At 34.7% G+C, this 16,932-nt stretch overlaps 1 protein-coding gene across 8 annotated transcripts in view; it reads left to right on the top strand.

Moving 5' to 3' along the window:
• CSMD3 (CUB and Sushi multiple domains 3) overlaps positions 1 to 16,932 on the top strand; it is a 1,243,168-nt gene that overhangs the window by 559,049 nt on the left and 667,187 nt on the right. For all 8 annotated transcript variants that reach the window (XM_039464529.2, XM_074387065.1, XM_074387064.1 and 5 more), the window contains one exon: positions 5,888 to 6,009. In XM_039464529.2, coding sequence (XP_039320463.1) covers positions 5,888 to 6,009 — 122 coding nt within the window. The remainder of the gene's footprint in view (positions 1 to 5,887; positions 6,010 to 16,932) is intronic.

Below are 16,932 nucleotides of genomic sequence, written 5' to 3'. Positions count from 1 at the left end.
GCCTTTCTTATTTGTGTAGTTGAAACGTTATATCTGGCACATATCTAAATGCCTGAAGGTTACAGTTAAAGCTAAACATATTTCATTGTACTTAACTTTATACCTAGGCATTGTCCGAACCATAGGTAACTGTGTTTTACCTGAGGAAAAAAATAGGAATACATTGGTAGACAAGCTAAGGATAAATCTTCTAGCTTCTGCTTCTATACTTTTATTAATGTTAACAGTATTTTGCAATGTCTCTGCAGATGTTGGTTCATTTTATTCCACAAACAGAACTGTAAAATGTATAAGGTAGCCATTTTAAATCTTCCTTTATAAAAACATAGATGACTGAATAAAATAACCAGAATATTTTATAAAATGGCAACTCTAAAGCACTAAAAGTTAAAATAATCATAGATATAGGAAATATATATAAATATTAGCTAACCTATTAGTTCATTTTAAACTGCTCAAATCAGGATGTTAGCATTTTTATGATAATAAGCTGTCTCATTCAGAACTTACCCTATCTTTCCATTTCTACAAGTATTATTTAATGCCCCCTCTTTTTTTTTTAATTGTTAGCTTTATATGTCCTCTGACTTACACTTCTTTTGCAAAATATGTTTTTTTTAAATTATATATAATTTCTGCTACTTGTATAAATTGGACTTTTCCATTTGAATTTCTAACTATGTTTGTTATAATAGAAACCTACACAGCTGGGTGTGATGGCTCACGCTTGCAATCCTAGCACTTTGGGAGGCCAAGGCAGGTGGACCACCTGAGGTTAGGAGTTAATGACCAGCCTGGCCAACATGGTGAAACCCCATCTCTACTAAAAATACAAAAGACAAAAATTAGCCAAGTGTGGTGACAAGCATCTGTACTTCCAGCTACTTGAGAGGCTGAGGCAGGAGAACTGCTTGAACCTGAGAGGTGGAGGTTGCAGTGAGCCGAGATTGCGCCATTGCACTCTGGCCTGGGTAACAAGAGTGAAACTCAATCTCAAAAAATAAAAAAATAAAAAATAAATACAATATATTGTGGTAGATAAATTATTATGTCTCGAGTGTAAGAAATAAAAATTTTATTACATATAAATAATGACATGTGTTTCTTCTTAAAATTTTAAAACTTTTTCAAATTTTCTTGATTTTTTTGCCTTGCCTGGAACCTGTAAGACAATATTATATGGTATCACTAGTGTTGGCATCCACATTTTGTTCTAATCTTTAATTACCAAAGCTGTCATACTTTATTTATAAACTAATACTTGTTTTGATTTCATGCATTCATTGGTATATTTACAAGGTTTTTGTCTTTTTCTACCATTTCTGTTTTTCTGAGACTATAAGTATGGAATTCTTACATGCTTAGAAATTTCAGCTTAATTTCTCAAATTACTAATTTACTGCTGTGCACCTACTGTGGTCACATTTACTTATTTCCTTTGTATTACTAAAAGCTCCATTGAAGAGGACAATTTGTATCAAAATAATGTATGAACTCAATATAATTCAATCCAGTCACCAATCTCCTTTACATTGACAAACTGACAGGTCTAAAGGTTATGGAAAAACAAATATTAATGGCTAATCAAGATAATTATGAAATTGAATAGGAATGGGGAGATGGGTGCCATCTATGTAAAAAAAATGATGAAAGCAGCATGGTACTGGCAGAAGAGTAACCACAGATCAGTAAGGCAATACAAAAGAAAAAAAAAAAAGAAAGGCTCAAACCCATATATGAGTTTCTTAAACATTTATGTACAGTCTATATAAATATAATATAAGTGATATTTTTAGTTCAGATAGAATAATATAGAATTTACTATAAATACTTCTTTACCTTGCCCCATACAATACCAATTTGTAAAGTTTAATTATAACACAAGGAAACTATTAAAGAATGAGAAATACTGTTATTTTATTTAGATTTGAAGAAAATCTTCCTTAAGTGAGATATAAAACACAAGATCTAAAAGAAAATACTGACAGATTTACACATATTTTTAAGTTTGCAGGGAAAAATTAATTCAAAGAAAAATTAAAAGCAACAGAAGTCTGTGATAAAATATTTGTAGCACACATAAATGAGTTAATATTAGTAATATACAGGCAGTTTTTATAAATCAGTAAGAAAAAATGAAACAAGGAAAAGTGTACAAAGAAAAAATAGTGAAAAACAGAGATAACAATAAAGACTTCTGTTAAAGTGTACTAAAAATGTAGAGAAAGAACTGGAAATTAAAACATTGACATTCTTGACATAATGACAAAATCACAATGGTTGATACTGTTGTTTTGGTGACAGCATGGGAAACTGTTCTCTTTTGAATATTTTTGAGAATATGCTGAAAAAACTTTTGGAGAGTAATTTAGGCATATTTATCAAAATTTTAAATGCTCACGTGTTGTAACTAATCTTTCTTCTAAGAATTAATTCTACAATAATATCACAAGTACAAAGCACAAATACAGTGGAAATACAGATAAAAATTACTTATTGTAGTAAGTCGCTGAGATTTTGAAGTTTGTTTTTTTCATAATAATCAGTTTATTTTTTCAACTATAAAACAAAATACGTAAATGTACCAAGATCTTCATTGTGTTTGTGTTGCTATGTGGGAACAGCTGCAACTCTGTTCAAATAGCAGGTCTATTCTACATGTCTTCTTATTTCCTACTGCAAGATTAAGAAAACCTCCTAATTATCATGTGCGATTCTCATGGTGGATGGCTGTCAAAAACTTCCAATAGTTCTATCAGCTTCTGTTTGTACTGTTAAACCTATGAAAGAAAAAAACCTATATGTACTGACCGAGAGCAGTCATCATGACATATATGAAAAATATCTTCAGACTGATAATACAGAATTAGCTATGTTTGTTAAAACACACAAATACATTTTAAAAAACAAGAAATATGCAAAAACTCATATTGACCACAAAACAAAAATATCTGTAGACAGCCAACTTGTTAAATGGTTATGGTGAGGTTTGGATGGAAGTAAATAAGCTTACCAAAATACTTACAGGTGATAGTTACTTATCATTTTATAATTTTTTTCTTTATTTTTATAGAAAATCATTTTCATAGAGGACAGTTTTTCACTCTGAAACATATTTATAAAGATTCTTAATCATCATGAAGAGGGCACTATTTTATAGTGAATTTAAGAGCTGTGCCAAAGAACTTGTACATTTGTTTTTTTAGCAAACATACGTACATCATGAAAGCCATTATACTGGGCTAACAGAGAGCTAAACAAGACCTTGTTTTCAAAGATTATAAATGTGTATATCGTTTAGAAAGCAAAGTATGCCAGAGAATTACGAAGAAAAGAAGAAGAGAAGCAGTATATTCAAAAAGAAAGCTATAGCTACTACAAACCAATTGCATTATGATTGCTGTAAGTTTCTCGTTTCTGTAAAGTTCTTAAGCTCTTTCAAGCCACATTCTCTATCAGGCCACAAGCACCTAAACATTTGTATAAATGAGCTGTTAATAATATGCTATAAACTGTACAATCCATTACAGGACCCTAAGTGGAAGAATTAGAAACCATTCTTATGGAAAGAAGTGGCACATCACCTTGGCTTTGTTTAAATAAATAGAGTATCTTCAAGTAAATGTAAGAAGAAATGATATTCTAGACTTGGGAAGCAGCATGAAAAATGTAGAAAATTATAAAGAGTATGGTAAACTCAAGGAAGAGCAAGAAATCTATTCTAGCACAAGTAAAGTGTATGACTATTTAAAATAGTGGAACATTGTACTAGAAAATAAATTTAGGTCATCACAGGAATAATTATAATTCTCTGTCAAGAAATGTGTACTTTATTCCATTGGAAATAGATACCAAGTTTTCATGCAATTAGGTAACATAATCAAATCTGTATTTTGGAAAGATAAATATAGTAGCACTGAGGAGGATGTAATAGAGAAGTTGGAGTCTGGAAAAGGAGTTAAATAGCTTTTACCATGACAAGAAAAATGAGGAAGCAGCACTGGACATTGAGAAGAGAAGAAAGAAGCGAAAATAGAGATATTTCCAAGGAGGAAAACAGAATAGACCTTGAGGAGTATTTCTGCAAGGCAAGGAGCTGGATGGTCTATTCAAGAAACATTTAGTTGAAAGTGCTTCCTAAAAGCATCTCATTGAATGTCCAGCAGACAAATATTAATCTAGAAATCAGTAGAGATGCCAAATCTGGAGATGTAGATTTGAAAGCTGTCAAATGTCCTTTCCATTCATAGAAGTGAATTAGTTTAACTATTCAGAGAAACCATTGAACAAATAGAAAAGAGGTGATTAAATCAATTTAGAGTTATTCTACTTAAGGGTCAGATAAATAAATATAAAATAAAACCAGAACAAAGAATATAGTAGAGCAGAACTGTTTAAAACATACAGGGAAATAATCAATAGAGCTTAGTACTATATACGGGAAGGCAGAAATTTTGAAACAAAGCCTATCGATACTTTGCATTACTGCTGAGATATCAAATATGTGTAAAAAGTGAAGAGGTACTTTATTTAGCAATTATGGGATCATTGCTGGCTTGGAAAAAGCAATTTAAACAATTAAATGAGAATGGGAATCAGACTGAAGTACTTTGAAGAGTGAAAGGGGAGAAGAAAATGAAGTAGTGAGCATAGAGTATTTACAAGAAGTTAAGTAGTAAATGGGGGGAAGATTGAATTGCAAATAACGGTGAGGGAAGAAAAATATAATTTATTATTTTCCATATACAAAGTACTATGATTTTATGGTTAAAATATAGAAAATACACAGACACACACAAGATAATTAAAAGTAACTATTAAATCAACACAAGACATAACCATCAAGTTGCAGGAAAGTTGTCTGAAATAGATTTACGCCATAAAGAAAATAAACTAATAAAGAAATCTGCATGTAACTTACAAGAAAGACACACTTTTAGTGATTTAAAAAACAAGATTTGAGTCAGAAGACCTGGGCTGAAATTCTGACTACTATATACTACAAAAGTGGCTTTGACCATGTCAAGAAATATCAAGAAAACTTTTAGGAGGTCCATAAACTGATTTTCAAAGCTGTGATGATAACTATGTACGGATTTAAGTGTATATGAAAATATACATTTAATGGTCCATCATTTAAACATACAACAAATTATTGTTGATGGATTAGAAAATGATAATGGGGCAGGATTCAATAGAACTGGCAAAGAAATCAAAAGCAAAAGTAGTGGCATCCAGAAATTCGTAGTGATCAAGAAGCATGTTAGAAAACAGAAACAGTATGATCACTAGCTCATTTATTAAGTAGAAAAAAGATGAGTTAGAACACTGGGAAAATGCTACAACTTTCCACTCTTGTGGGAATTCATTAAAATTACTTAAATGTAATTCCTTTTTTTTTTTTTTTTGTCCGAGTGTTTTAATTCATAGTTATAAGTATAGAAAGAGAAGTTTTCCTATTGGTGGTTCTCAACTGCACTATTGTGAGTCCTAGGGTACTTAATAAACACAAATAAAAACACTTTTTAGATTACTTCATTAATCCAAGGCTCTGCTTCATTCTCTTTGTATATTTTTGTTAACACAATATTGGATAAATATACCTTTCTCTAATTAAACACACCTATTTGGAATCAGAGGACAATTTATCATTCTTCACATTTCTGTTCATAACTAGATTTCCATTAATGTTGAAAGTATTGAGCTTGTGAATCCCAGGGGTTAAAAACACTGTATTTTTATAAGTGACATTAGAGTATCATACTATATTTTTCAATGTGGCTATAATTATTTCATTGTGAATTTAAAGTCTATTTGCAAGATATTTTATTGTTGTAATTTTACATGTCGCATATGTTCATCTTTTAAAATGCAATTTCTCTTTTAGTGAAGACGTGTGGCTCTAATCTTCAAGGACCAAGTGGTACCTTTACATCTCCCAACTTTCCATTCCAGTATGACAGCAATGCACAATGCGTCTGGGTCATCACAGCAGTGAATACAAATAAGGTAAGAGAACACCATATGTGGTTTTAAAAAAAAGTCATAATCATAAAGACAAAGGCAAAGAAGTAATAAGGAAAATGCAGTATAGAAAATTCATAACTAAACTAGGATTTTGGCAATATTCCCTACTTACCCATTTTTTAAAACAAGTTTATATGAGAAATTTGGGAGAAAATAAAAATAATACAACTCTACTCCTAGCTACTAACATATAAATGAAAATGTTAAAATTATAAACGAATGCTTTCTGAAGTACATTTTTGAAGATTGTGTTTGCTTTTTAACAGTAGTCATGAATAGTGGATTTTTTCTTTGTATCTTTCTATTTGACACATCATTCAGGTCAATCGTGTTTTTATACATAGCTGACTTCCAGTATTTCTCTATTGCTATATATCACATAGCTATTTATTTGAAATAGTTGGTTTAATGTGCTCTGCAATAATAAATAATTTATATTATAGATATTTCAAAAGGTTGAATTGCCTTTCTAGTTGATTCTAATATAAGTAACCCATCTAAATATGTATGTGCCACTACACATCAAACAAAAGTATAACATAATGAGTGTAAAAGCAACTGAAAATTTTGCTGGTTTTTCTTCCCTTCTCTTGCTATCCTGCTTCTGTTTGTAAGATGTGATTTTTATAGCAATACAGAGGACCTAAATAGAAAAAAAAATCAACATTTCTCTCAGAACTTAAATTATGTGATAGCTTTTTTTGGGTTAGATTTAAAAAAGCTTGGTAGTAGAGCTCATAAAATTGGGTCAGATTGTGCAGAACTTGGTGGTAGAGCTCATAAAACTGGGTCAGATTGTGTTTCAAATACTGATGTATAATTTACAGATAATTTTAAGTTACTTAACCTTTATCATGTTCAGTTTCTTTATCTTTGAAATGTGAATAGTAAGGAAACGTATTTTATAGTATTATTTTTAAAAAGTAAGTTAACTGTGTTTACAGTTGTTAATAAAACTAACAAGGCCTTGAAATACATCAATTCATCATTATTAAAGTATATATTGCCTCCCGGGAATTTTTGTGATCAGCTGTCAAATTCTTGAAACCTAATTCTAAAAGCAGCAGAGTTTATTTAAAACTCAACCCAGTGACAATTATATTTGCCTCTAAGAAGAGCAATAATTTATAAATCAGAAGAACTAGATCAGAAACCTATTCTGCCCCAAATTATGTATATAAGCTTGGGTAAATTTCTAATTCAAACTTCTCTGTTGCATGAAGAAAATCACGTTATCCACCCAACCTATGTCATCAGTTAAATTTGGTGTAACAAATATTTACTGATTTCTTTCTCTGTGTAAATTATTGGTTGTTGAGGAAAAAAAAAAGTGAGATGCTTGAAAAACAAACTGACGTTTGTTGAACACTTAGCAGCATGCTGTACACTATTCTGAGTAGTTTTTTCTGGCACTTTTTATGAATTATTTAATCCTTTTAGGATTTTCTTGAAGGAAATACTTTTATTGTCTGCATCTAAGCAAACCTCCAAATAGCCTAAGATCACATAGTTAGGAAAGGTTAGAGCTGTGTACTTTATGAGAAATGTGTATGTACAAAGACATATTTCAACTAAGGTATAAGTATCTTTTAACAAGATATACATGAAGCAAATTCATTATAAGGTATGAAATAAACACATTTCATTAATCTTGCATTGAGATATAAATATTGTTTTTTCTTGGCAATTACATGTAATTGTCATCAAAATGAGGTAATATCTCATGTTTTATAAGATATCTGCTTTGCTAACTTTAAATCATTATCATTACTGAATTACCTGAAGTTTCAGAGGTTGTCACATTTCTACATGTTTATCTTACCCAATCTACTAAACTTTAATTTCTCCTTTTTCTCTAAAAAAATATAATTTATTTTCTTAGGACATAATTACTTTCACTTCTTTGCTATTTTTATAAATAAATGTCGACATTTAATTTTGATCTGTTTAACTCTTTTTTTAAATGTAGACATTTAATTTTGATCTGTAGGTGCACCTCTTTTTAAAGATGTCTTACAGAAATTGGTTTACAATAATTATTCATCATGAGCCACAATAAGAATTATATTTTACCCAGTTCAAACACACACACACACACACACACACACACACAAAAAAAAAAAAAAAAAAAAAAAAAAAAAAAAACACACAGCATGGTTTCATACATATAAAACATTTTCCCGTACATGCATGCCATTCTAGTAAACTGTAATCTACTTATTTTTAAAACATTGATTATGCCCCACTAAATTAATTTCATGACGCACTAACAGGTTATAGCAAACAGTGTGAAAAACACTGTTGGAAGTATTTGCTTCCATAGATTACTCCTTGGAATCCTTTTCAGAAGGAAATTGCTGGTATAAAACATAAGCACACAGCTATACTAGTTAGTATACATCCCAATTAACCAAAGTGCTCAATACTTAACATTTATAATTTGTTCAATAATTATAGCTCAGGCTTTTCTGTATATTTGAGCAAATATGGTGTTCTCAATGTACCAAAAATAAATATGGTTGATGGAAACAATAACCTGATATTTGAAACTTCATGAAATTAATTAAACTTGTTTCAATCTGAGCTGTCATTCTCACTAACTATGAGAGCCACAGTCTCTTTTTCATATATTAGACGTTATAATATCATATCATAAGGTAGTACAGATAAGAACATTTGAAATTCCAGATATAAAGCAAGTTCACTTTAAATGACACATTTTTATTGCCAAATGTTGCCATTTCATCAAGAAATATGCTTCTATCCCATTATTTACTGGACCTAACATGTATTAATGCAAAAGAATTATCATTACATATAATTTTCTTCTATATTTCATTGTGTGGTTGAATAATTTATAGGTGACTGTCTTCTTCTTAAACATTAAGCACTAAATTATAGTCATTATTTCTAGTAAGTTTATAAACATTGCAATTAAGTTCACAGAAAATAAAATCTAATATCTGAGCATTACAATCTAAACTGATAATATACATTTTGATGTTCATTTATGCCCTTTCCACAAGCTTCTGTAAGAGAATGTTTCCTTTAATTATGGCATTTGAGTTATGAAAATAATTGAGGATTTCTTCATAATGGCAAGTTAAAATATTAGACTAGTACTTTAAACGTACCTAGTCTTTTAATTAACTGTTCTTCTTGCATTAAGATATACATTCAACATTAGCTCCATGTGTGAAATGAAGACTGCAGACATAACCTGAATCTGTTTTTCTTGTCACTTTCCATCTTATACTTGTTCTTCCAACTTTCAAAACATAATCATATATTACTTTTACAACTGGAATATTAATATGTTACATTGCTTGAGTATAATAGAAAATTCCAGATTTATAGCTCCTAAGGGACAGATCTTGAGAACAAAGCAAAAATAATAATAGTAATAATAATAATAATCCTACGATCCAAGCAACAAACTCATAGAAATGCTCCTATCTGCATCTGTGCATCTGTGTATCTATAATTTATTTTTCTATGTGTCTATTTCTGTATACAGGTATGTATGTTATATATCTATCAATCTTGTCATCTATCATTTAATTGTCATTTATTCATCCATCTATTTTTAATCCCTCTATTTGTTTCTCTATGTATCCTTATATAGAACTCATGATACCTAGGATATTATAGGCCAATTTTAATTAAAATACAAAGTCTGGCTTTTTTAGGCCGAAAGAGTTTCATATTTGTCTGACTGATTTTACAGCTTTTCCATTTATATCATGAACATTTTCTATAAATTGCGTTAACTAATGATGCAAGATTTTGAGAAAAATATATTTAAAATACTTGTGAAATTAGAGTAAAGTAGAAATTGCATGCTTTGCAACTATTCAAACTAAGAATATTAAATAATAGAGGTCAATGTAAAATTGTAGGAGAAAATACAGCTTCCAAAATCTCTTTATTTATGTGAGCAAGAGTTTGCAGGATATGGGTCTAGCCAATAGAAATGGAATGTGGAATGCTGGGAAGATGGCCGCCTAAGAACAGCTCAGGACTTCAGCTCCCAGTGAAAGTGCAGAGGGTGAGTGGACGCCGCATTTCCAGACAAACTCTTATTGCCCACAGACCAGGAGATACCCAGGCAGAGGGGTCACCAGCGTCGCAGTCCCAGCTGGTGCAGCTGTTTTGCCCCCCCCCCCCCCGTGGGGCCGATTCTGCCCATGCGGCTGTTGTGACCACACCCTGTTGCTGTGGTTCTCTGTACCACAGCACTGGTCTGGGAGCCCTCTTAGCTGGCGATCAGAGCCCTGAGACGGCAGAGTTGCCCATTCATCTGAAATAGCAAGCCAGGCCGGGACAGTCCGGCTCAGTGGGGGAGGGGCTTCCGCCATTACTGAGACTCTCCACCGCTATGAAGGCAGGCTGCCCTTGCCGAGGCAACCTGCCACAACAGAGAGAGTCCACCATAACAGAGGCGGGGCCACTGTTGCTGAGAGAGTTCTAACTACGCCCATATACACAGGACTGCAGGGAAGAGCTCAGGGCAGCTGGGCGGAGCCCACAGCAGCTCATCAAAGCCCCTGCGGGCAGGCAGTGGCTAGGCCTGCTGGTAGCTGGGCGGGTCAGACCTGAAAGAAAAATCAAAAAATGCAGTAGTGCAACGGAAACTCATAAAGCTCCAAATCCCAGGGACAGAGCACCTGGGAACAAAAAGTGCTTTATGAGTTCAGCTGCAGCAGACCTAAACATACCTGCCCAGCAGCTCTGAACGAACAACTGAACTCACAACTCAGGACTTAAGCCCCAATAAAAGATAGACTGTCTCCTCAAGTAGCTCCCCATAGATCCAAAGACTCACCTCATAAAGGAGAGAACGGACTGAAAGTAGGCGAGCATCCTTCTGGGACAAAGATAGCAGAAGAGGAAACTGGTAGCAACCCTTACTGTTCTGCAGCTGCTGCAGGTGACCCCCAGGCAAGCAGGGCCTGGAAAGGACTTCAGCAGTCCTACAGCAGAGGGCCCACACTGTTAGAAGGAAAGCTTAAAAAAAAGTCAGGATCCACAAACTAGAAGCTCACTCAGAGACCCAATCTGAAAGACAGTAATTACAAAGACAACAGGTGGATAAACCCAAAAAAATGGGAAGAAACCAGTGCAAAAAGGATGAAAACTCCCAAAACCAGAACACCTCTCCTCCTAAAAGGGATCACAACTCCTCACCAGCAAGGGAACCATACCGGATGGAGAAGGAGGGTGATGAAATGATAGAATCAGACTTTAGAAGGTGGGTAGAAAGAAACTACAGTGAGCTAAAAGAACATGTTCTAACCCAATGCAAAGAAAATAGGAACCTTGAAAAAAGATTGGACGAAATGCTAACGAGAATGGACAGCATAGAGAGGAATATAAGTGAATTGATGGAGCTGAAAAACACAACACGAGAATTTCGTGAAGCATGCACAAGCTTCAACAGCCGAATTGACCAAGCAGAAGAAAGGATATCAGAGGTCGAAGATCAACTCAATGAAATAAAAAGAGAAGGCAAGAACAGAGAAAAAAGCACAAAAAGGAATGAACAAAATCTTCAAGAAATGTGGGACTATGTGAAAAGACCTAATCTACGTCTGATAGGTGTACCTGAATGTGATGAAAAGAATGAATCCAAGCTGGAAAATACTCTTCAGGATATTATCCAGGAAAACTTCCCCAACCTAGCAAGGCAGACCAATATTCAAATCCAGGAAATACAGAGAACACCACAAAGATATTCCTCAAGAAGAGCAACCCCAAGGCACATAATCGTCAGATTCACCTGGGTTGAAATGAAAGAGAAAATGCTAAGGGCAGGCAGAGAGAAAGGTCGGGTTACCCACAAAGGGAAGCCCATTAGACTCACAGCAGATCTCTCAGCAGAAACCCTACAAGCCAGAAGAGATTGGGGGCCAATATTCAACATCCTTAAAGAAAAGAACTTTCAACCCAGAATCTCCTATCCAGCCAAACTAAACTTCATAAGTGAAGGAAAAATGAAATCCTTTGTGAACAAGCAAGCACTCAGAGATTTCATCACCACCAAACCTGCTTTACAAGAACTTCTGAAAGAGGCTCTACACATATAAAGGAACAACCAGTACCAGCCACTCCAAAAACACACCAAATGGTAAAAGAGCATCAACACAATCAAGAAGCTGCATCAACTAACCAACAAAACAGCCAGGTAGCATCAAAATGACAGTATCAAATTCACACATAACAATACTATCCCTAAATGTCAATGGACTAAATGCCCCAATCAAAAGACACAGACTGGCAAGTTGGATAAAAAGCCAAAACCCATCAGCGTGCTGTATCCAGGAAACCCATCTTACATGCAAGGATACACAAAGGCTCAAAATAAAGGGATGGAGGAAGATCTACCAAGCAAATGGAGAGCAAAAAAAGGCAGGAGTTGCAATTCTCATCTCTGATAAAATAGACTTTAAAGCAACAAAGATCAAAAGAGACAAAGAAGGACATTACATAATGGTAAAAGGATCACTGCAACAAGAAGCGCTAACGATCCTAAATATATACGCACCCAATACAGGAGCACCAAGATACATAAGGCAAGTTCTTAATGACTTACAAAGAGACTTAGACTCCTGCACAATAATAGTGGGAGACTTTACCACCCCATTGTCAATATTAGACAGATCAACCAGACAGAAAATCAACAAGGATATCCAGGACCTGAACTCAGACCTAGAAAAAGCAAACCTAATAGACATTTACAGAACTCTCCACCCCAAATCCACAGAATATACATTCTTCTCAGCACCACCTCACACCTATTCTAAAATTGACCACATAATTGGCAATAAATCACTCCTCAGCAAATGCAAAAGAACAGAAATCATAACAAACAGTCTCTCAGACCACAGTGCAATCGAGTTAGAACTCAGAATGCAGAAACTAACTCAGAACTGCACAGCTTCATGGAAACTGAACAACTTGCTCTTGAATGTTGACTGGATAAACAATGAAATGAAGGCAGAAATAAAGATGTTCTTTGAAACCAATGAGAACGAAGACACAACATACCAGAATCTCTGGGACACATTTAAAGCAGTCTCTAGAGGAAAATATATAGCAATGAGTGCCCACATGAGAAGAAAGGAGAGATCTAAAATTGACACCCTATCATCAAAATTGAAAGAACTAGAGGAGCAAGATCAAAAAAACTCAAAACCTAGCAGAAGACAGGAAATAACTAAGATCAGAGCAGAACTGAAGGAAATAGAGACACAAAATCTCTTCAAAAAATCAGTAAATCCAGGAGCTGGTTTTTTGAACAGAGCAACAAAATAGACAGACCACTAGCCAGATTAATAAAAAAGAAAAGAGAGAATAACCAAATTAATGCAATAAAAAACGATAAAGGGGATATCACGACAGACTCCACAGAAATCCAAACCACCATCAGAGATTATTACAAACAACTCTATGCACATAAACTAATAAACCTGAAAGAAATGGATAAATTCCTGGACACCTGCATCCTCCCAAGCCTAAACCTGGAAGAAGGCGAAACCCTGAATAGACCAATAACATGGTCTGAAGTCGAGGCAGCAATAAAGAGCCTAACACCCAAAAAAAGCCCAGGTCCAGATGGGTTCACAGCTGAATTCTACCAGACATACAAAGAGGAGCTGATACCGTTCCTTCTGAAACTATTCCAGACAATCCAAAAAGAGGGAATCCTTCCCAAATCATTTCACGAGACAAACATCATCCTGATACTAAAACCCGGCAGAGACTCAATAAGAATAGAAAATTTTAGGCCAATATTCATGATGAACATAGATGCAAAAATCTTCAATAAAATACTGGCAAACTGATTGCAACAGCATATCAAAAAGCTCATCCACCGTGATGAAGTAGGATTCATCCCGGGGATGCAAGGCTGGTTCAACATACGCAAGTCCATAAACGTAATTCACCACATAAACAGAACCAAAGACAAAAACCACATGATTATCTCGATTGATGCAGAGAAGGCTTTTGATGAAATTCAGCAACTCTTTATGCTAAAAACCCTCAATAAACTAGGTATTGACGGAACATACCTCAAAACAATAAAAGCTATTTACCACAAACCAACAGCCAATATCATACTGAATGGGCAAAAACTGGAAGCATTCCCTTTGAAATCTGGCACTAGACAAGGATGCCCTCTCTCACCACTCCTATTCAATATAGTACTGGAAGTTCTAGCCAGAGCAATCAGGCAAGAAAAAGAAATAAAGGGTATCCAAATTGGAAAGGAGGAAATCAAATTGTCTCTATTTGCAGATGACGTGATTGTGTATCTGGAAGACCCCATCATCTCAGCCCAAAATCTCCTGAAACTGATAAACAACTTCAGCAAAGTCTCAGGATACAAAATCAACGTGCAAAAATCACAAGCATTCCTATACACTAGTAATAGACTTAAAGAGAGACAAATCAAGAACGAACTGCCATTCACAATTGCTACAAAGAGAATAAAATACCTAGGAATACAACTAACAAGGAACGTAAAGGACCTCTTCAAGGAGAACTACAAGCCATTGCTCAATGAAATAAAAGAGGATACAGACAGATGGAGAAACATTCCATGTTCATGGTTAGGAAGAATCAACATCGTGAAAATGGCCATACTGCCCAAAGTAATTTACAGATTCAACGCTATTCCCATCAAGCTACCAATGACCTTCTTCACAGAACTGGAAAAAAACACCTGAAACTTCATAGGGAACCAAAAGAGAGCCCGCATAGTCAAGTCAATTCTAAGCAAAAAGAACAAAGCAGGAGGCATCACACTACCGGACTTCAAACTATACTACAAGGCTACAGTAATCAAAACAGCATGGTACTGGTACCAAAACAGAGATATAGACCAATGTAACAGAACAGAGGCCTCACAGGAAATACAACATACCCACAACCATCTGATCTTTGACAACCCTGACAAAAACAAGCAATGGGGAAAGGACTCCCTGTTTAATAAATGGTGTTGGGAAAACTGGCTAGCCATGTGCAGAAAGCAGAAACAGGACCCCTTCCTGACACCTTACACCAAAATTAACTCCAGATGGATTAAAGACTTAAACACCAGACCTAACACCATAAAAACCCTAGAAGAAAATCTAGGCAAAACCATTCAGGACATAGGTGTAGGCAAGGACTTCATGACCAAAACGCCAAAAGCAATGGCAACAAAAGTCAAAATAGACAAATGGGACCTAATCAAACTCCACAGCTTCTGCACGGCAAAAGAAACAGTCAGTAGAGTGTATCGGCAACCAACAGAATGGGAAAAAATTTTTGCAGTCTACCCATCTGACAAGGGGCTGATATCCAGAATTTACAAAGAACTAAAGCAGGTCTACAAGAAAAAAACAAGCCCATTCAAAAATGGGCGAAGGATATGAACAGATACTTTACAAAAGAAGACATACAGGAGGCCAACAAACATATGAAAAAATGCTCATCATTGGTCATCAGAGAAATGCAAATCAAAACCACATTGAGATACCATCTCACACACCAGTTAGAATGGCGATCATTAAAAAATCTGGAAACACAGATGCTGGAGAGGATGTGGAGAAATAGGAACAATTTTACACTGTTGGTGGGAATGTAAATTAATTCAACCATTGTGGAAGACAGTGTGGCGATTCCTCAAGGACCTAAAAATAGAAATTCCATTTGACCCAGTAATCCCATTACTAGGTATATATCCAAAGGATTATAAATCATTCTACTACAACGACACGTGCACACGAATGTTCATTGCAGCACTGTTTTCAATAGCAAAGACCTGGAACCAATCCAAATGCCCAACGATGATAGACTTGTTAGGGAAAATGTGGTACATATACACCATGGAATGTTATGCAGCCATCAAAAACGATGAGTTCACGTCCTTTGTAGGGACATGGATGAACCTGGAAACCATCATTCTCAGCAAACTGACACAAGAGCAGAAAATCAAACACCATATATTCTCACTCATAGGCGGGTGTTTAACAATGAGAACACAGGGACACAGGGAGGGGAGCACTACACACTGAGTTCCGTTGGGGGGAAATCGGGGAGGGACGGGGGGGTGGGGAGGTGGGAAGAGATAACATGGGGAGAAATGACAGATACAGGTGAGGGGACGGAAGGCAGCAAACCACACTGCCATGTGTGTATCTATGCAACAATCTTGCATGTTCTTCACATGTACCCCAAAACCTAAAATGCAATTTAAAAAAATACAAAAAAAAAAAAAGGAATGTGAGCCGCATATTTAATTTTAACTTTTTCAGTAGTTGCAGTTTTAAGAAGAATAAATTAATTTTAATTTTATTTGGTATTTAATGACAGATACTATAATTTCAACATGTAATTGATATAAAGTGAATTCAAGAATATACTATCTCTCATCTTTATTCTTAATCTTTGAAATCTAGAATGTATTTAGCAAGTTCAGCACATGACAATTCAAAGCAGCCTTATTTCTAGTGCTGAATAGTCACATATTGCTAGTAGCTACCATATTGAGCATTTTCACTACCACAGAGAGTTCTATTGGATTGCTCTGTGTGGAGAATAAAAGGTGATTGTGGTGGGTATTGGAGAGAATATATGCCTCATTGCAAGGTAATTGCCTCAGGTGAAGTTTTTGCTAGGACTTCAGGGAAAGGAAAACTGATACCGTAGAAATTGGCAGAAATGACTCTGAAAAGACTTGGGTTTCAAGATTCTCCACTTTATTATAGAGCATCCAAATGTCTCTATTTCAAATTTTAGGATCCCATTTCTTCTCAATTAATTCCCTAGTTTCCACATAAGAAACTTTATGAATCCATAAGTTCAGATTACATTTTAATTATGTAACTTGCATAATTAAATTCTGGGTATTTTTCAGCA

Source organism: Saimiri boliviensis, chromosome 15 (genome assembly GCF_048565385.1).
Source record: "Saimiri boliviensis isolate mSaiBol1 chromosome 15, mSaiBol1.pri, whole genome shotgun sequence".
Lineage (NCBI taxonomy): Eukaryota > Metazoa > Chordata > Mammalia > Primates > Cebidae > Saimiri > Saimiri boliviensis.
The sequence above is the reverse complement of the archived record's forward strand: the minus strand, read 5'-3'. Positions and strand labels throughout refer to the sequence as shown.